The sequence below is a fragment of the Ochlerotatus camptorhynchus genome, unplaced genomic scaffold (genome assembly GCF_037179485.1).
Source record: "Ochlerotatus camptorhynchus isolate MF236.1 unplaced genomic scaffold, CSIRO-AGI_Acam_v1.1 ptg000446l, whole genome shotgun sequence".
NCBI lineage: Eukaryota > Metazoa > Arthropoda > Insecta > Diptera > Culicidae > Ochlerotatus > Ochlerotatus camptorhynchus.
This window is the reverse complement of record NW_027040932.1, coordinates 397350-419828: the sequence shown is the minus strand read 5'-3', so window position 1 is coordinate 419828 and position 22479 is coordinate 397350. Positions and strand designations below refer to the sequence as shown.

The following is a 22479-nucleotide window of genomic DNA, read 5'->3' as shown; positions in this document are numbered from 1 at the left end:
ACAAAAATATCGCCCACTGAAGTGCACAATATGTCATGAAAAGAAGTGGACTGTCATTTGCATTTGGTTGAGCATATCTCCGAAAGCAGGAGGGGGAGGGTCAGGGTATTGTTATTGATCTGGTTGGGTCGGAAAAGTATGCAGGGAAAAGCGTAGTGAAGAGAGAGAGAGACGTTAGGAGCTGACAGACATTGCGAGGGTTATGCCGAGGGGATCGAATTTCGTGCGTGACAAGAGTGCGCCGTCAGTCAGTGTTCCAGTTTCGCGGTTGTTGTTTATTCGTGTCGTAATAGGTTATTTTATTTTGGCTTCCCATAGAATTCTTCGATCGTCCGTGTGCTGGTGTTGGTTTAAGGCCAACGGAAAGCAAAGTGTGGATGTAAACAAAAATGAAATCGTACAAGGCGTGTGTGGATGCGGCCAAGTGAATGGGGGAAGCTACTTGAAGCGGAAAGGTACGGTATTTGAATGCCGGTATGCGTAAGGATGTGTTGGTGAAGTGGCAGTCGGGTGAGTGTACGGTTTCGGACTGGTGATTAGAGGTAGGCATTTTGCTATTTTTCAATCGGAATCGTGGCTTTAGGCTTTTGAAGGCCTCAGTTTGTCGATCTAGATTCTGGAGAATCTTTTCGGAGATTCTGGCGAATTCATCCGAAGATTCTGAAGAATTTCTCCGGAGTTTCTGAAGGCCTTAGGGTGTGGAAATCTAGATTCTGGAGAATCTCTTCGGAGATTCTGGAGAATTGCTACGGAGATTCTGGAGAATTCTTCAGGAGATTCTGGAAAATTCTTCAGAAGATTCTGAAGAATTCCTCCGGAGATTTTGGAGAATTCCTTTCGGATATTCTGAAGAATTCCTCCGGAGATTCTGGAGAATTCCTCCGAAGATTCTGGAGAATTCCTCCGGAGATTCTGGAGAATTCCTCCGGAGATTCTGGAGAATTCCTCTGGAGATTCTGGAGAATTCCTCTGGACATTCTGAAGAAATCTTAAGGAGATTCTAGAGCATTCCTCCGGAGATTATGGAGAATTCCTCTGGAGATTCTGGAGAATTCCTCCGAATATTCTGAACAATTCCTCCGAAGATCCTGGAGAATCCATCCGGAGATTATGCAGAATCCCTCCGGAGATTCTGGAGAATCCCTCCTGATATGCTGGAGGATTTCTCCGGAGAGATCCTCTGGATATTTTAGAGAATTCTTCCGGATGTTCTAGATAATACCTCCAGATGTTCTTGAGAATTCCTCTGGATGTTCTTAAGAATTCCTAAGCAGATTGTCCATATTATGATGAATGTTTCTATGAATTTAGTAGAATGTTTTCAAAAATACTTAAGATTGTCATTCTGAAGAATGTCTCTTATGATTTTGAAGATTTTTTCTGGAGATTCCAGAGAATATCAACGGAAATTTCGAACATTGCTGAAAATGTCTCTGAAGATTCCAGTAATTTACCTCAGAGGTTCAAGAGAATGTAGCTGGGAGCTCCGAAGATGCTTCAGATGGTAACATCTCCGTATGCTTCTGGGAATGTCTTTGGAAAATTTCGGTGAATGTCTCCGGAAGTTCTGAAGAATGTCTCCGGAAAATCTATATTACCTCTGGAGAGATTTTGGAAAGTGATTTCGAAGAATTTATTAGTATATTCCGTAGAATATTTCTGAAGATTTCAGAGAATCTCTTCTTAGATTCCGGAGAATATCACCGGAGATTCCAGAATGTCATCGGAAATTATGGATAATTTCTACGGAGATTCCGGAGAAAGTCTCCGGTAATTCAGTAGAATGTCTCCGTAGATTGCGGAAAATATCTCTGGAGATCTAAAAAAATCTGTGGGGGATCCGGGGAATGTCTCCGTATATTCTGGATAGTGAGAATCATGGAGATTCATAAGAAAGTCTTCGAAAATTATGAGAGTATCAAAGAATGTACCTGTAGATTCCGGAAAATGGTTCGGAGATTACGGATATTGCGGAGATTCCAAAGAATGTCTCTAGAGATTTCAGAGAATGACTCTGAAGATTCCAGATACCTCCAGAGACTGTGAAGAATCTCTGGTTTCAAAAGATTCCAGGAAAGATTATGTGGAAGAAGATTCCGAAGATTTTCTCTAAATCTTCCCTAGAAAGCTCCTGAATTCAGTGGTACGTCCCTGGATATTATAGGGAATTTCTCCAGAGATTCCGAAGATTTTTTCCTTAAATATTTCTCTCCAGATTTTGGAGAATTTCTCCAGAGTATTTCTTCGAAAATTCTTGAGAATGTATCTGAAGATTCCGAAGAATGTCTCTTGAAATTTCAGACAATCTCGCTGGGGATTTTGGAGAATCTCTCTAGATATTCCGAATAATGTGTTCTGAGTTTCCAGAGAATGTTGCCAGAACTCCAAATAATGTCTCGGCATATAACGGACAATGTCTGTGGAGATTGAAGATATTGTCTCTGGCGATTTCACAGTAGGCCTCTAGAGACTCTGAAGATTATCACCAGATATTATGGAGAATGCATTTGGAGATTCTGGAGAATGTATTCAGGAGATTTCGAAAAAATTCTTCAAAGCTGCACAGCAAAAAATTCTGAATTATAATTGTGATGTAAACATTCATTCACGTAAACTTGTATTTCATTTCACGCAAACGAGCAACTTGTACGTAATGTTGTTTACAAATATGGGCTTTTGTATACAATATTTGCAACATTTCATGAAATGTCTCAGAACTTATGATATATACCCTAATAAAAAATTACCACAAACGAACGATAACCCAAATCATTGAACAATTCCACAAATGGTTTGGATGATACCCCGAACACGTCGTTAAGCAAATTAACCATACCATTTTTATTAGGGTAATGTAAACTTATATGATATGTGACGCTCCATTTATGTGCATCATATTGAACAGAAATTTACACTACTTTTTCGAACTGTGTCCTGAGGAATGTCTTCAGAGATTCTGCAGCTCCCAGAGATTCCGGAGAAAGTCCTGAAAATCCCTCCAAGAATTCTGATGAATCCTTCCGGAGCTCCCAGAGAATTATTTGGATTTTGGAAAATTGTAGTTTTGTCTGAGTTCATAAACATTTAAAAAAAAACTTTGCAATCTTTTAAATCACCCTGCCACTGCGTGGTTGCTTCACCCGATGCTGGGTGCATTGTTGCCAAGCTTGCCGATTTCCACCCATACCATCTCTCTCATTCTCGAAACAACCGCAACTATACCCACACAGCGCATGTTGCCGTATTTATCGAGTCTATCTATCTATAAATACTTTTTCGACGTTTACCTCCTCTGTCCCTTCCGATCGCTTTGGCCCTATGATAATCAGTATTGAAATCGTTAACCATGTTCCGAGCAATAATAGGAGGTGAACCATTCGAATCTTCTCCATCCTCGGCATCATTTCCGGGAATTGTGTCGCTTGTCTGCGCTGAAAATGTATTCTTGTTTGACTGTTGGTGAACAATAATGTAGAGTGCCATCATCTCCTGCAGAGGCCGCCGGGTCTCCCACGGCTTTTCCGTTTTCCACGGTGAGCTTCTTCCATGGCACACTGACCTTATAGAGGAGTGTGGAGATAACCACGTGTGAAAAAAACGGGCCCTGTCTCACACTCACACTTTCTCCTCTTCTTGCTCTTTCTCCCGTTACGTGCGTTTGCGTCTGGCTGTCGCGACGCCGACGTTGACGGGCCAACAACAATAGCAGCAGCAACAACTAATGGTGATGCTCTTGCTCTTCGGATGCACCGGCTCCTGGATGGCATGTGCTCCTGGTACCAGACCGCTCCCAACTGCCGACGGCACGACGGTTCTCTTTTTTTGGAAATTTTCGGGTTTTTTTGGTTGTTATAAGTTTTGCGAGGTTTTGTGAAATATCATGACATTTATTTCTGTGATTTGAAAATGAATGCTATTTTAAATGCTACCAAGCAGTTTGATTATTTTTTTTTTATTTTTTCTGTGTGTTTCTGGCTAATGAACTGATAGTCAATATTCTTTAAGAACAGCAAACTTATTGATTTTTTTCCTTTTCTATGTAAATTTTTATCCATAATTAAAAAATAGGTTTTGAGTATGCTCATGCATTTTAATAATCAAGTTCAAACATTTTTAGTTGTGGTTTAAAATTGCTCATGAAAATTAGAGTTACTTTGAATTATTAAATAGATTTCCGTTTTATTTAACATTTAATTCTTCACGAAAAAAATATATTTGTTTATATTTGAACTAAAGTTTGTTCAATATTTCAAACGAGTTGAAATGCCGTCGGTTTTTTTAATCTTCGCTCGATACTTTCCCACCCTCAGTCGGAACAATACAACATTTCAACTTTCAAACAAACATAATTAGTTTCAGTTGATTGTTTGAATTTTAAATTAATGAAAAAGTCAATTGCAATCATTGCTTAGTTTTTAATTGCATGATTTCAACATGGCGACGCGCAGCGGTGACGCAAGCGGAGGAATACCGGTAGGCCGCAGATCCGACAAAAGCACGAAAAGAAAGATGAACGAGCAATCGGCCCATACGATTCGCTTCGTTTCCCACTGGTGGCATTTTAATAGAGGAGGTAACCCAATACTAAATAACGTGTCACTAATAATAACTCTCTGTCGCCGAGCGTCACTTGACAGGAAAAGGCTAAATTCGAATTAAAAAAATATATAAATGTCCGACTAGTCAAGCATTCGTGAGTAGATAGGTATGTGCAGCGTAATCAAACGAGCTCTTCCTCTTTTTTCAGGAATCGTTCGCGTTCGTTATTGAATCAATTTTATTCAATCGCCACACACGTACTAATTTACATATTCTTTGCCCTACTCTTTTTCCTGTTTTTTTTTTTGCGGCTTTCGAGCGGCAAAATATGACAACCGCGCGGATTAATGCCAGTGCTGTAAATTATTCGTTCCCCTTGGGCGATAACATTTGAACGCCGTATCGAGTCAGGCGGGTGAACGAGATGGAAAAATTCCGGTTTTACTCGAAAGAAAGAGAACATAAAAGTGCTCTGGTAGAAGGGGCTATGTATAGCTCGGGTCATCCCCACCCTTCGCCATTTTCAAATTCATTGGTAGGAGGGACAACTTTCTTTGTGTGCCACCAACTTCCCCTACTTGGCTTGAGTATGTGTTTTGTCAGCAGCTGTAGATAAGCTTTTAAAATGTATTGGTTCGCTGCTGTTAGTTGGAGGGGATTCGACTGAGAAAAAGAGATAGCTTAAGCTTTTCTTGAAAGTTGGCAAGAAATAGATATATTTATAGTAAATAACGCTACAAATACATTCAAAACGTTCCTTCTATATACTTTTAGAAGAGAACAGTCTTATATAAAATGTCAGCAACTAAAATAAGACAGAGTAAGATCACTTCATCGTGTTCATTGCGCGCATGTGCCTCTCGAAACTAGAACGCACCATACAAGCATTGGTTTGTGTTGGTGTCAACGGCCTCGGCTCCCGGTATTTGGTATTGGTGTAACGAGTATCTCTTTGTTCGAACCGAAGCGACGCACAGCGTGACTCTTCTAATTCCTCTTCCTCCTTCTCTTCTTGCCATTTGCGCTTGGTGTTACGTTACCCATCTCCGGTTTGACTATACTTTTCTCATTTGGAATGGCTTTAAAATTCAAAGACTTCATACCAATCTTTCTGGTTTTTATTGCCTTCATTTTTCTTTCCCCACTGCTTGTCGTCTGGCTTGGCTTGGTTGCTGTATGGCGTCATTTTTTTTCTTCTTCTCCGATGAATGCCACACTTTTGGCTGTTACCCTGAATGTAAAATGAAGGCTTGGGCAAGATCGACGCGCTTGCGAATGGCATTCGACATGTTTATTGGCTCGTTGGTGATTAAGAAACTCTCCGAAGCAGAATTTGAACGAGCTGTGACGTAAGCTTGTTACGCGCAGGATCATGAGGTTTTTTTTCCTTGAATTTGGTTAGCTTTGCCTAGTCAGTGGTAAACGCATGCTTGCTTGACTTTTTAATCTAAAACGTCTTACAAAATAGTGTCGTTACTGTGCGTTACTTTGTAATCTGGAGAGATTTAATTTTTTCAAACGTATTTATTTTTTCAAAATAAATTTTAATATTACATCCAACAGGATCATGTCGAAAATCTCATGTAATTTTAATGGCCACAAAAATAAACAAACGCATTAAAAGCAGCGTAATGGCAGTTCATGCACTGTATTAATGATAATTTTGTCCTTTTAGGCAAGTAATATTACACCATATTTTCGACACGATTGAAGTGCATCTTTGCACTTCACTTTGTGCACTTTGATGTGATATTAATTTTTTTTTTGCTGTTAATGGATTTTAATCACATCCTTATAGGATTTTGATCTAATTTCCGTCCTACTAAGCACAACCCGCGCTTTACCTCTCTTTTCTGAACGAGTTTAAACAAAAAAATGGAATATTTCTGTCAAAGATGACTTCTAAATATATTCACCTTTCCATACGTACCGTTAGATTTGATAAAGAGTCACAAATTGTTGAGATATTGTTTAAAATCTAATACTGCTTCTTAATTCTAAATTCGTTCTACGAGTTTCAATTCCGTCCTAATGCATTGAAATGCCATTCGATTTTCTTCGTCCTACGGATAAACGTAGAAAAAGGGGATTTGCTATGATCGCTTCTTTTGTTTTGAGAACAATGAGGGTAAATATTCACACAATGCGCTCTAACAGGATTTATGTTGTAGCCAGGCATGGAAAATCATTTGCATTCATTTCATACATTCATTTACATTCATTTGCCTCTAGCTTTTTTCATCAACAGCATTCTGCAAAATGAAGTAAGGAGCTTTTATAGGTTTTTTTTATTAGCTACACTTTTTGTTCATATTTTAAATCTGTACCTCTTATGCATCACGAACTAGAGCGGGCAGAACCCACTACTGTTTTTCAGTGAATGTAAAATACATTCACTGAAAAACAGTAGTGGATTCTGTTCAATCTGGTTCGTCATGCATAAGAGATACGGATTTGACTTGTTAACAAAAGTTGTAGTTAATAACAAAACCTGCAAAAGCTCTATACATCATTTTGCGGAATGCTGTTGAAGAAAAAAGTTAGATGCAAATGAATGTAAATGAATGCACGAAATGAATGCAAATGATTTTCCATGCCTGGTTGTAGCTAATGAACTAACGCATCGGAACAAACCTATTATTGATTTGTGTACAGTGAAGCATTGATGTTATTGATCTTTTCTGATCGATAGAACGGAAATGGGCGATTACGACGAAGTAGTGCTCTACCCTACATATATAATTATTAACATGAATTGCAATGTTTTGTAACAATAGCATAATCAGCAGATTAAGGGCCCATGCATTAATTATGTCACGCTAAATCGAGGAGAAATCCCCCCCCCTCTATCGTGACGTTTTTCCTATACCTAATGCATTGCTTGTCACAAAATCTTAGACCACCTCCCCCCCTAGAGCGTGACATAATATATGCATCAACCCTTATGCAATTTGTACACATTTTTGCAAATCATTTTAATAATTATTTCTGTAGAGAGGTGCTAATACAATAAAAATAATGTTGAGTTTCAATGTTAATTTATAAAATTATATTAAGTTTATATATCCCTTGAAGATGGCTAAATCCAAATTCGAAAGATGAAAAAATGTACGTTTTGATCCACTGTCGATCTGGAAAGCCGATACAGTGGAAATTGAGTCCACGACGGTGCTGGTTGGGGCAAGACCCAATTAAAAAGCAACTGGATGTCAAAATCTCAAATATCAAAATCTCAAATCAAAATTAGATTTGACAATCATACAAAAAATCCTCCAGGGGGTAAGCATACGCGTTTTGAACTGCGTAATAAATGTAATGAATGTAAACATATGGCATTTGTTCGAAACATTTGAGTTTCATTTGAAATTTCACATCAGTGTTTTACTTTTTCCACTCAGCTTCAAGAAACATTTTTTTCTCTGCGACATTAAACTACTGCGACCAGTTCTTTGATCTATTGTAGTATACCCGTGTCCTTAGTGTAGTGCATGTCGTATTACTCCATCACTATTGAGGAATGATGAAGTATTCGGGTTTGATACAGTTGTCATTCTTGCTTTCATCGCAAGAAATCGAATCTAATTAAAAAGGTCCCGCTATTTATACCCTTCGAAGAGCCATAGGACCCTCCAAAGGCGCGCCCCATTTGTCAGTCAAATTAGATTCCTCAGAAACAAAATTAAGCAATGACACTGATAATGACCATGCTTCTTATTCACTTCAAACTAGGGAACAACGAATAGCAGATTAGGAATCACATAGGTGAAGACCAACTCATTTATCCTTTATTTCAAGATTATCCTCGGTGAGGTAACCCGAGGACTTATCACTATTAACAAGGCATTTAACGTAACAAGGGCTAAGATGTGTTCCTTTGATTACTGAAGAATCGTGTCCCCCTAGTTTGAAGTGGTCAGGACTAGGAATTGGAGATAGGTAGCGTACCACGAAAATGTGATCTACCCACGTTACGGGGCATTCAAGCAACTTACTTCAATCCGAAGTGGTTTTTGTTAAATCTTCTCAACCACCCACAACAAAGGATGCGCAATGCGCATATTCCCGAACAAATTTAAGAAAAGAATACTGAGACGAGTCTAAGCTTTATTTGACAATCTAATCATTTGTGAAAATTTGGACATCCAAATGTATTTTATTTAGTGACGATACTGACGTTTTATTTAAGGATATGATTCCTTGCGGAAAAGTGACAGCTGAAGCAATTGTGCAATTCTCAGATTTTCCACAACGTATTGAATCCGGATGCATTGTGCGCCTGCAACTACGTTCTAGTTTTGCACAGTCTATTGGTAAAACAAATCTGATGGTTTCCTCCAGAGATGATAAGAGACGCGTGAAGGCTGAAACCAAAAGTTCCAATCGAACCGTCCAACGCGGTTTCAATCGAACAATGCACAGTGGTCCAGAATGCAGATTTAGGTGGAAAGATATGTTATGAGCCTGAAATTGAAACTTTAGACTATAAGTTTCTTCTACAAAGTTGTTCCTTATAGTTAGGCCCTCATTTTTATGACAATAAATTCTAGGGTGGTTCCTATTATCATTAAAATCAAAAATCTAACTTTTTTGTTTGAATAAATTAAGGCAAAGTTATAGCTGAGCTAATTTCAAGCAACTTTGTTGAAAATAGCTTTTGTGTATCTCTTAAATTGGCCGATTTAGAGCTATTTTCTTGAATTGAGTTAGGGTGGCTCTTAAAAAAAAAAAACAGTTTTTTTGCTCTAGTTTTCTCATTTCGAATTTCTCAGCAAAGCTGTCTTCAAATAACTTTTATTTGAAATTTATCATTAAAGTCATCTTCTAGAGACTTTTAAAACTCTTTAAGACGAATGTTTTATAGCGAAATTTGTTGCCTGTATCTCTTCCAATAAAAAAGATATACCCAAATATAGTAAAAAAATTAAATAATTTCAAATTGATTTTATTCGAGTTTAAAAAATAACACACCTCCATTTTTTTTTCATATTATTGAGAATAACATACGTTCTTGCATATGCCGTAAAAAAACTTTTTTTTGTTTGCCCCAACCAGAGATATTAACATTTGAAAAGTGCATATTTTTAGTATAAAACCGTCAATAACTCTTGATCGGCGAAATATATTGACAAGCTTTGTGCAGCAAAAATTTGCGCCTTCTTAAGATCTAAAAGTTATTTCAAGACACCTTTGCTGAGAAATTAGAATTAAGAAAACTAGAGCAAAACAACTGTTTTTTAAGAGCCACCCTAACTCAATTCAAGAAAATAGCTCTAAATCGGCCAATTAAAGAGATACAAAAAAGCTATTATCAACAAAGTTGCTTGAAATTAGCTCAACTATAACTTTGCCGAAGAATGTATACCTTAATTTATTCAAACAAAAAAGTTAGATTTTTGATTTTAATGATAATAGGAACCACCCTAGAATTCATTGTCATAAAAATGAGGACCTAACTATGAGGAACAACTTTGTAGATGAAACTTATAGTCTAAAGTTTCAATTTCAGGCTCAAGACATATCATTCCACCTAAATCTGCATTCTGGAATACTGTGCAATGTAAATAAACCTGAGCGCTATAGTATTGAGATTGAAAGTTGCAATTCAATTTGTAAAATTTAAATAATTATAATTAATTTTGCGTATGAAAAGTACGAATCATCAATCAAGTCAGGCATACATTAATTTTTTACATCCTCATAAATTTCGGTCTCTGTTCCCTCGTTCAAATGGCAAAACAGGAACTGCACCCGGAGCTGCTAATAGTTTTCCGCTATCCGATGCCAAGTATAAATCTAAATCCTAATTGAAATGTAGCTGAAATAAAATAAATCAGTTTAAAATCGATTTTCATCTAAACGGCAATGCAATTAGAGGCGATTCATTTAATATGTCACGCTAAATTGAGGAAAAATTAACACGCCCTCCCCCCATTTGTGACGTTTTTCCTATAGCTGATGTATTGCTTGTCCCAAAATCATAAACACCCCTCCCCCTTAAAGCGTGACATAATATGTGCATCACCTCGTATCACTATGGTAGATTACTTACGCTGCATAATCGAGAGTTTTTCGTCACGCTTTGATCGGAAGGATGCCGACAGGATTGAAACCGCTTTTCTCCGGCGACGCTGTCTCTGGGAAACCAGAAAAACTGACATCTTGTAACATGCATTTTAATGGCATTTGTGAAATAATCACTACCGATACCAAGGGGGTGGACCCGTAGCGTGACTAGATCCTTTTCGTGGTACGTTACGGGATGTAAGATCTACCACCGATTCCTAGTCTTGACTACTTCAAACTAGGGGAACAGGATTTTTCAGTAATCAAAGAAACACATCTTAGTCCTTGTTACTTTTTATGCCTTGTTGATAGTGATAAGTCCTCGGGTTGCCTGGACCGAGGATGATCTTGAAACAATGAAAAAAAGAGTTAGTTAGTATTTTAGTATGTGATTCCTAATCTTCTATTCGTTGTTCCCAAGTTTGAAGTGGTTAGGACTAGGGTTCTGATGCATTATCGGTGTCATTTCTTTATTTTGTTGCTAAGGAAACCAATATTGACTGACAAAAGGGCGCGCCTTTGGAGGGTGTTTCAACACTCCGAAGGGTATAAATAGCGGGACCTTTCAATTAAAATCGAATACTTCATCATTTCTCAATAGTGATGGAATAATACGACATGCACTAAACTAACGACACGGGATATACTACAATAAATCAAATTACTGGTCGCAGTGGTGTTATGTCCGGAACAGAGGAAAAGAGGGGGGAGGACGGCTTTAATGTGAGTGTCTCTTTATGGCCTGTTTACATATGTGCTGGTTGGTAATGCTGACTAACCTAACTTGGTGTAATCCGATAAAGTTTGTGCCAGAAATTGATGCGCCAATGTTAATCAGCACCATGCCCCGTAACGTGGGTAGATCACCTTTTCGTGGTACGTTACGGGATGTAAGATCTACCACCGATTCCTAGTCCTGACTACTTCAAACTAAGGGAACAGGATTCAGGTTGTTCCCTAGTTTGAAGTGGTTAAGTGGTTGTTCCCTAGTTTGAAGTGGTTAAGACTAGGGTTCTGAACACCCCATTAGCTAAGAGTTTCTCAGAGTAACTGTGATATGCTCTGATTTGCATCGGAAAAAATAAATAACAAAGCATATCTCGCGTAACATTTGAAAATAGCCTATAATTAAAATGTAAACACATCGGTTTCTAACACCATTCTATAGCACCGCTTGACAACTACCAATCGTGTACACTGATAAATTAAACTATTCCCATTTTGCTTGAAATTTAATCAATTTGACATTAAACTCAGTTAAATCATATCAAATGATTAAAAATTAATACTACCTTTCTAAAAAATAATCATCCGATATTATATGATTAAACTGTCATTGTTGATTTAATTGAAAATTATCTTTTTTTGAATAAATTTTAATCATTTTTGAATCAATTTTAATAATTTTTGATTGAATTTTAATCTTTTTTGATTATATATTAATATTCAAAAATAATAAAATTTAATGGTGGAAAGATTGATTCGAATTTAATCATGCATGACTACTGCCGAAGTAATCATGGCTCGGACTCAATAAGGTGAAGCGGGAATCTGTATACTTTTTAAGCTTTTTTGATTTAATTTATCTTTGAGTGTAGGAATGTTCCACATAACCGGTAAAAATCATTATGAAAAACTCGATTAGCACTCGAACGGCCAAACAAAGAAATTTTTCAAATCATAAAAAAAAACTACAAATGCTAAAAAAAAGCTTCGATTTTCATATTAGAAAAAAAAAATAGGCAGATTATTTACAATCCATTTTCTGCACAGCAAAAAATTCTGAATATCAATTGTGATGTAAATATTCATTCATGTAAACTTGTGTTTCATTCACGCAAACCAGCAACTTGTAAGCAATGTTGTTTACAAAGATGGGCTTTTGTATACAATATTTGCAACATTTCATTCACTTTACACGGTTTATAATGTAAACTTATATGATATGTGACGCTCCTTTTATGTGCTTCATATTGTACAGAAATTTACACTACTTTTTCAAACTGTGTGGTTTGCTTACATTTTAGTTGTAGGCCCTTTTCAAATGAGAACTGCTCGGGGTCTTCATCGAAACTGCCGTAAAAATCTGACATTGTCAGGGATCCATCTGAGTTTCGGACCAGCCTGGAAATTCTCGTGGAAGCACATGGCATCTGCTCTTCAATGCTGTTTATATCTTCATCGCATAGTATACCAAGAGCCTTAGTTGCAGTCATCTCTAACTTTCAACTTCTTTGCTACATTCTATGCCAAAATATATTCTTGATAGAAATGTTCAGTGGCGTCGCGTCCACATGTGCAACCTGTGCACGACACACGTGTAAATAATTTAAAAAAATGCGTTTAGATTTTTATAGATTTTAATGGTCACATTATAGCTGTACTTCTTTACTCCAGACCATAAGTGACCATGAATACACTTTTTTATAGTGTGGTTCGATTAAATCTTCGACCTTGATTTGCTTCAAATAGGGTTAAGTTCAGTTCGGATGGTCTGCCTAATCACTACTATGACAAAACTCGTTAAATAGTGCACCTAAAAGTGAGCTTTTTTGGGTGGCGGGTGGCAAGTTTGTGAATGGTCAAATGCCTGATGTAAGCTAAGCAGACCTTCTATCACCTCTTGAAACATACCACGAATTTTCCACAATACATGGCGGTTTTCACCACTGGTTGTAATTGAAGCTTTCAGCAGTTACGAGTCAAACGGGAGCAACACGGAAACAGCAGTCTGGAACGCTTTGGACGTTATCATACTTGCAGACCGGTTTGAATGTGTGAGTTTAAATTAGAAGAACATTTGTGATGTATGGGTGCCCAAAGTGTGCATTTCTCGCTGTGCACTTGGATATCTGATTGCAGACAAAGAGAGTAATGAATGGAGAAAGAGAGCGCAAAAGCCGCTCTCACTCTCTTGTCAGTTGTGAATCTCTCAATTACCGATAGTTGCGCCGGTGCGCTTGTCAAAACTTATGAGCTTCCCCTGGTTTATTCTGATAGTGTTGTTCTTATGAATAAAGAGTTGATTAATTCAAGTTTGCTACCCAGGGGACTATGAATTTTCTCTAGAATTTGGCACTGTTTTGTATCAAAAAATGTTTTCGGAACTGTTTGACGGATATTCTTTATTACACTTCACTCGAAAGAGTTAGCATTGTGATAAAAACGAGAATTCAAGCTAAACATTGCATTAGTTCCTAAGTAACATTGACAGATTATCTCCGTCGACTTTCTCTTTGTATATCCACGGCGATGTAAAGACATTCCCTGGTAGTTTCAGCACACCAATCGATAAAAGAAGCTAGCATCTAATACGACAAACACAACAAGAAATGGTTATGTGCTCAAGTTATTAACGAAATAGAAAGTCGACAAAGTGCAAGCTTTAAAGAGGTTTTATAGCATTCTACGAACCTAAATCGTAGTCTACAGAACCCTCATAAAACCAAAATTGTTACTTGGGTAATATAGTAATGGAGAATATGTCCCTTGAATTCATGGAGCATTGAAAAATAAAACAAAAACTAATAAGTGGTGGAATACTATAACGAACAAAGCTTGGTGCCCAGGTAAACAAATGAGGCACGCGACGCCTCTGGAAATGTTAGTAAGTATCAATAACTTCTAAACCTAGATTATAACCAAAAAGTTGCAAGCTGAGTGTGACTCCGATGATGAGGAAAAAATATTCTGCATCTCGGTGTTTGATTCGGATTTTAGTATTCAAGGCAGTTAAAATCAACAAAAGTGAAATATAAGTCTTCTGCTGCTGTTGATCACTTTCAAAACACACGAGGTTAAAAAGTCTTAAGACCAGTGGCGTCCCGTAACCTCACTTTTTACCTGTGCACCAACTTTCAAACCCAGATTCAATGCCATATTCATTCGAATCGGTTGAAAACTACACTTAATCTTCTAGTTTACTCGATTTCTATCCTTTGCAAGCAATATTTTGATAATTGTTTATGTTTTGAGAGTTGATGCACAGGTAGATTGAGGTTGAGGAAACGCCACTGAATAATACCTTTCGCAAAAATCCACTAACAATGAGAGAAATGTTCGCTCATAGAGCAAGAGAGTTTCTCAGAGTAACTCTAAATTGCTCTAAATTATTCAAGTTACAGTTACAGATATAAATTCCCTCTAGAGTTTACAGTTGCTTCACAGCAATCTGATGCTATCATAATTTTCAGCAATGTCAGGAATGCTCAGGAACCCCCAACATTTGCCAGAAAACTTACTACTAACTCAAAGTATTTTCCAAATAAGCTTCAAAATTGCATTTTTTTTATCAAATGTTAAATTCAGTCCTCTATATCTGTAATACGCGCGCGAGGATCAAACCTTTGCAGACTACTTTTTTTTAATTAATCTATTACTATTAAATCAAATATTAAAAATACATCATCGCCATCCTTACAAACAAAATTAGTTTTTGCAGTGATACCCTAATTGTTAAAAACTCTTTATGACAGCTATCCATACAAAATAATCCGTTAGAGATAACTTCGTCAAGATACATAATTTGTCAATTCATAAAAAAAATCCCTGGATAACTGTTCAAACGACAGTTCTAACGTGTGAAATACAGTGTCTTTTAAATTCTGTAAGTGTTGCTGAACGTTTGATATGTCTAGGCATCGAATTGAAAACATTTATTCCTTTAAAATATAATGAATTTTGTGAAGCACAATTCAAAAAATGTGGTGTTCTTATTTCAATCGCGTTTCTAGTATTATATTTATGAAAGTCACTTCCTCTTTCAATTCTATCACACAAATATCGAGGCAGCAAACTGTTAACTACTTTAAAAATGAACACCATAGTCAAATATACAATTCTTTGCTTCACTGACATCCATTGTAAGGCGTCTAGGATCAAAGTTGAGGAAGTGAATCTATTACATCTCAATATCAAACGCATTATTTTATTCTGCAAGCGCTGTAATCTTGATATTTGTGTAGCATTGGCCAAAAATAAAATGGAACGGCAGATGATGAGAGATCATTGATTTGTATAGCTGTATCTTACTGGAAATAGTTAAATCGTTTTTCAGTCGACATAGAATTCCATACTTCTTGGCAATTTTCTTGATGACATTATCAATGTAGAGTTGAACTTAATTTTTTCATCAATAATCACGCCAATATATTTAATCTCTCGAACGCGATCAATAGTCTGATCATCAATTACAACAGAGACGTTCTCATGTAATCGATTCCGTGAAATTACCATAAATTTAGTTTTACTTGTATTCAATTTCAACTGCTTATACTTCAATCATCTACTTAGAAAACGCAAATCTTCAACCAAGTGTAAATGGCATCATCTAAATCCTTAACTGCAACTGTGTTTCATCTGCAAAAAGATTAATGTCGCAACATCATAAAAAGTCGCAAGTCATTAATGTACATAATAAATAACAGGGGCCCTAATACACTTCCCCCTGGGGCAAGGGAAGGTTATTCTCCACGGGACTGGAAACAGAATCATTAAAAACAGTTCGTTGAGCTCTGTCAGACAAATAGCTTTCAAACCATTTATATGCAGTACTCGTAAAGTGCTTGATTGATCTTAACAATAAGGGCCTAGAAATTGTTTCAAAAGCGCGTTTAGGATCCAAAAAACAGCAACAATCGTATCTTTACACTCCAAGTTATTTTTCCACTTCGCTAATACCAAATTCAACGCGGTTTCACAAGAATGACCTTCTTGATATCCCGATTGTTCTGGTATCAACAAACTATTACTATTTAAATACTCCAACAGCTGGCCTTTAACAACAAGTTCTAAAATTTTCTCGAATGAGTGCAACATATTGATGGGACGAAACTCTTCGGCTTTAATCGTTCCAGCAACTTTTTGAATAGGAACCACTAAGGATTCCTTCCAAATTTGTGGCACATTTCCAGATTGCAATGATTCATTAATAAGGTCCAGCAAGATGTGGCCAATGACATGAAAGCAATCTTGAATAACTCTAGCATTAACATTGTCTACTCCAGCGGATTTCCTAATGAAAAACAAATAACTCTAAGTTCATCTAATGTAATTGGGTGAAAACCTTCAAATCTACAACTACTTTTAACTGGCTGTTTCATTTCGTCAGGTTCATCGACCTATTCAATGGATTGATTAATCAATGAAACACTGTCGAAAAAATAATCATTAAATTTAGATGCAATTTACTTGTTCTGACTGTTCTAATGTGCCATTAAAAGTTATGGACCGCGGTTTGCAATTACTAGGTTTTAATAAAGATTTAAATTTTTTCCATAACTCTTTGCTGTTGTTTTGATGCAAATCAATCTTCCTTTGAACATATTCACAACGAGTTTTCTTTATCGATGGTTAATACTTATTACGCGCGATTGTGAACCTATTCCAATGATTTGATCTACAAAACTTTTTGTACCATTTGTCCCTTTTCCGTTTAAGACACAAAAGATCCAAATTGTACCAGCTGTTCGAGTTTTTCAAAAAAACAAACTTTTGCTCAACTAGTTGATTGGTACACGTTTTCAAAGCGTTATTAAGAACAGCTGTAGATTCATCTAAATTGCCGGCTGCGATTGGAAAATCCACGCTTCTCTCAACAAGATTAGAAACAGTCTGTTTCGAATATTTCCTCCAGCACTTCAATTTGACTAATTCATCGTTGTTATTGATATTGTCTAACACATTAATCACTAAGGTCTCATGATCGGTTATTTTAAAATCAGTATCCATAACTGAACAAATGGAATTAAAATTGTAATAAACGTGGTCAATTAAAGTTCTACTCTGCCTGGAAATACGCGTATATTCATCTACCGTTTGATTTAAATTGCAAAAATCAGCTAAACGCTTCGAATGATTCGAATTATAGTTATCACGCCAAGTAATGTTAAAATCACCCGCTAATATGTTTAATTTACTAGAATCAAGGAATGTCTCGAGCCAGTCTAAAACTTCAACAAACGCCAAACGTTTTCTAAAACTTCAACAATTACCCATCTTCATGCCACGTACAACTGTAATGCCCAAGAACCAGTTGCCATCAATAACTTCGTTGGAACGAAGGTTGTTGTTTATTGATTTATTTGCTAAGGCTCAACCGAATTAACTTTACAGAGCCGAGGATTTTTGGTCACTATACAATACATCTTAAAAGTACATATAGTCAAAAGATACAACACAATAAACACTTTTTCTTCCGCTATCCAAAAAGCCTCCTCCATCAGAACTGAAGCCGCTTCGAGTGGTTTCATTGTATGGTAGTTACGCCAACAGGGATCAGAGCGCTTCCATTGCAGCAATGGACGCAAAACGTGGTCAGCACTCACACACTCATCACTAAACGGTTGCTTTCCAAAGTCGATGACGCGTCGACCGAAAGAACTACTGATGAAGAACAATGAGGAGGACCACACAATGGTTGCTGCCGAGAAAACAGACGATCGCGTGACACACATCGAGAGTGGCCTGCTTTTGTCGACAGCCGAACACTGGAACGAAGGCTGAATTGAACTGATTCTTTGACATAAATAGTAACACCGCCAGTGTGTCTAGAATGTGATAAACAAGCAGCAACAACATATCCCGGAATACTGTTAACGCCGAGATCATGGATTTATTTGATGTTTTTTGCTTGATAGGCCCAAAATGGGCGCTTAGGCCGAAGCAGTTATCTACCCTATCTTATTGTTCCATAAATTCATACAACACTTTTTTAGCGAAAATGAACACAAGCAACACACATGCATCACAATAAGTTGCTGCAACTTGATTGTGACTGGAATCAGTTGCAAACAAGTAACCAGAACTGTTTAATGACAAGTGTGCTGCTATGGAATGGAAGCCTTTGGATGTTTAATTTCGTTTTCTGTACTATTATAGAATATTATGCTGAAGAACTCGACGCACCAAAGGTCGCAACATTGATCACCATGACTTCGATCGGTATATCCGGGAAGTTTCTCCACCATGAACAACCGGTCTTCCTTCCTAATTTGACGCTGATGAACAATTTATTTGATGGCTATAACCGCACCGCACCTAAAATAACCCCCTGAAATGGCCAAAATTTCATAATTTGATACGTTGATTTCTCGTAAATATTTTTATTTTATTTAAATAAGTTGCTATCTCTTTCTGTTGGAAAGTATATTCGGTGATTTACAATACGACAAAGGAACTGTTTGCAGCATAGTTGGTTGCATGTACTACTTCATGTAGCAAGGTTCTTGGACGGAGTGTTCGGGCAGGAGCATACAGATTAATTTTGGCCAGTAACTCAGGAACATCATATTCTGCGAGTAAAACTTTAGCAACGAAGACGACCTGCGATATGTTTCGTCGCTTAGCAAGAGTATCCAAACCCAGTAAACGACAGCGGTCAGCATACGGTGGTAAATTCAGCGGGTCACTCCATGGACGATAGCGCAGTGCGTATCTGACGAATTTGCGTTCAACAGCTTCGAATCGTCCACTCCATACTGCTTGGTAGGGGTTTCAGACAACACACGCGAATTCCAGTAGTGAGCGTACCAATGAACAGTAAAGGGCTTTAAAACACAGAGGATCACGAAATTCCTTAGATATCTTGAACATGAATCTAAGCTGACGATTAGCTTTGTCGATCGTGGTTGAGAAGTGGCGAATGTATGTGAGCTTTTCATCCAACATGACACCGAGGTCTTTAACGTGATCGACACGTTGAACTGCAGTCCCAGCAACGTTATAATCAAACAAAATGGCAGTCCTAGTTCGACGGAAACTAATTACGCAGCACTTTGAAACGCACAGGACCATAAAATTACGTTCACACCAATCATTAAAGATTTCAAGAAGGTTTTGTAGTTCTAAACAGTCGGCATAGCCTCGAACGACTAGATAAATCTTCAAGTCATCGGTAAAAAACAATTTCCCTCCACGTAATAGAATAAACCATACATCGTTCACAAATAAAGAGAAGAGCATTGGTCCCAAAGTGCTACCCTGTGGAACTCCTGATCTGTTCGAGAAACAGTACGATGAGTAGTTTCCAATGCATACAGTAACTTCACGTTGCACGAGGTACGATCTAAGCCAGCTGCAGAAGGAAACAGAACATCCAATTTTTTCAAGCTTTGCTAGCAGAACGTCGTGCACAACTCTCACAAACGCAGCTTTAAGATCAGTGTAGATGGCATCCACTTGAAGTTTCTTGCATACATTTTCCATACAGAACGACGTAAAGCTGACGAGATTAGTTTCCACGGAGCGGCCAGGAAAGAAACCATGTTGACATGTACTTATGTAATGCTTGCAGGAAGCAAACAATCTCTCATTTATCAGCGACTCAAACACCTTAGATTCAACCCCAAGCGAGGTAATCCCACGGTAGTTTTCCACATTGCGTTTGTCTCCTTTCTTGAAAACAGGGAACATAGTAGACCGTTTCCATAGTGCGGGAAATTTCTGTTGACGAAGTGACAGGTTGAAGAGCAAGGACAACGGAGCAGCTAAGATATCGGAGCATTTTTTTAGGACTGCAGATGGAATAACACTCGGAATAATTCGTATTACAAAATTCAACAACAATCAGGTACAAATTTCTTCCAGTGTATATTACAGCTGCTTTCACTCAAATTCTATTCTTATGCTTTACTACTTCATAATTGTAAATTCTTGATCTGATACTATATCAATAATGTTGGCCCCGTTTCGCATTTTTCCGACCATTGTGCAATCTACATAAATTTCAGGTATGGCCTACTTTGAGCATTATGTGGTTTTTTTACAGACTTGCTAGTATTTCCGTTTCCCATTTATAATTTAGAGTTGTCCCGGAAATCAAAATTCGGTAAAATTCGGAACAGAGATCTAAATACAAAATTGAAAGAGCAGTGGGGACAAACTTGACCCTCCCAAATATCTGTTAATAATCTGATTCGGAATTTTGTCATTATCGGAGCATGATTATACATACCAAAAGTACTGGCGTGCACAGGGTGGAGCAAGGTGGGGCACCTTTTATAAATAAGATTTTTATTTCCACATTCACAAAATTATGATATAAAATAAATTGATTTCTTGATAATTTGATTTGAAGGTAAAATCACTTCATTTCATATTATAAGGGCACTGAAAATTTTTTATTGCATAAATTCCTTTGCGATGGTGCCTGAAAATTGCACCACAGAGGTGTATACAAAAACTTTCTGGCGTATTTTTTGTTTCTAGGTGGTTAATGGAGAGTTAAAAGAAAGGGGTAAATTTAAGGTTGAGAAAATTCACCTTCACGGTGGTTAATCTAAGAAAAAGTTTTTAATTTAATAGTTCTGGTGTAAAAATATCATCAAGGTGGTGCATTGAGGGACTGATCAAAATAAATAACTCTGGTGGAAAAATTGAATCCCGATAAAAATTTGGAGGTGCATATTTAACAGAAAATTACTGGTGGAAAGTTCGCAACACTGTGGTGAATGTAGCAGCAAGGTTTATTCATTTTTCTGGTGCATAATTTGCATCGTTCTGATGAATGCAAGCTTAATTGAAAATTTATGGTGGAAAATTTGCAACCATTCTGGTGCATGAAGAGGCAAAGCCTGAAAATTGCACCACAAAGGTGCATGGTGAAACAAACTTCACTGACAATTTTTGGTGCACCATTCTGGTGAATGGAAAATTTCTGGTGCAAAATTTGCATCGCTCTGATAAATGAAATGAACAGAAAATTTCTGGTGGAAAACTCGCACTGGTCTGGTAAATGAAGGCACAAGCTTTATTTAAAATTAAGCTATGTTTAAAATTTCTGGTGGACCGTTCTGGTAAACGAATGGGCAAGCTTTTCAGACAAATTTTGGTCTTAAATTTGGATCCTTCTGCTGAATAGAGAAACAAATTTTATTAACAATTTCTGGTGTAAAATTTGCACCATTTTGATTATTGGAGGGAAGCTGCCTAAGAAACTACTAAGCAGCCTTATATACCGAAAAGGGTGATTAACGGGCTTGTTGGTTACTTGGGTGCTTTACTAAAAATTTATGATGAAAAATCTGGAAATAGGGGCAAGCTGCATTTGGTGGAAAACCTGCAACATTCTGATGATAGGAGAAGCAATCTATATTGAAAATGTCTGGTAGAAAATGGAAAAAGGAAATCTGCATCAATCAGAACATTGGAGAAGCAATGTTTATTGAACGGTGGAAAATTTGCATCGTTCTGGTCAATTGAAATTTTCTGGTGTAAAATTACCTGTGAGCTAGATTGTATTGAAAATTTCTGGTGTAAGATTTGCAACAATCTACTGCATGGAAGGGCAAGCTGAATTGAAAATTCCTGATGTACAAAATTTCACAGTTTTGATGAATGGAGGGGGAAGCTTTATTGAAAATTTCTGGTAGAAAAACTACAACGTTTTGGTGAATGGACGGACAACTTAAACTTGACTTCCGAGAAGAACCTCAAGGGTATTGAATTTTGAGGACAGTTAAAAAAAAGATTTCTGAGGATAATTTAATGAAAATTCTGCGAATAATTTCTAGTGAATTCTGCAGATAGTTCCAAGATAATTTTGAAAAGAATACCGAGAGAATTAAATCTTGAATAAAATTTCAAAGGGATGTTAAGGAAAATTTCAAGGAAATTCCCAGGATAATTTCAAGCTCATTCTAGGAAGAATTTTTGGAGAATACAGAGGAAATTCTTCTGAAACTTTAGGAGAATTTTAGTTCCAAGGTGTTCTGAGAAAAAAAAGTTTAAAAATATTCCGAGAAGAATCATTGAATTTTTAAGGGCAGTACCAAAATATTTCTGGGGAGAGTTAAAATAAAATTCTGTGGATAATTTCTAGTGCATGCTGTAGATATTTCCAAGACAATTTCTAAAAGAATACCGAGAAAATTAAATTTT

The 22479-nt window shown here is 37.1% G+C and overlaps 1 protein-coding gene across 1 annotated transcript in view; it reads left to right on the top strand.

Annotated features, from left to right (window-relative positions):
• Positions 1–238: 238 nt before the first annotated feature.
• Positions 239–22479, top strand: part of LOC135711946 (polyhomeotic-proximal chromatin protein-like) — a 185829-nt gene continuing 163588 nt past the window's right edge. Inside the window, exon 1 of the mRNA XM_065234919.1 lies at positions 239–455. Within this exon, the coding sequence (XP_065090991.1) occupies positions 415–455 (41 nt within the window). The 5' untranslated portion in view covers positions 239–414. The remainder of the gene's footprint in view (positions 456–22479) is intronic.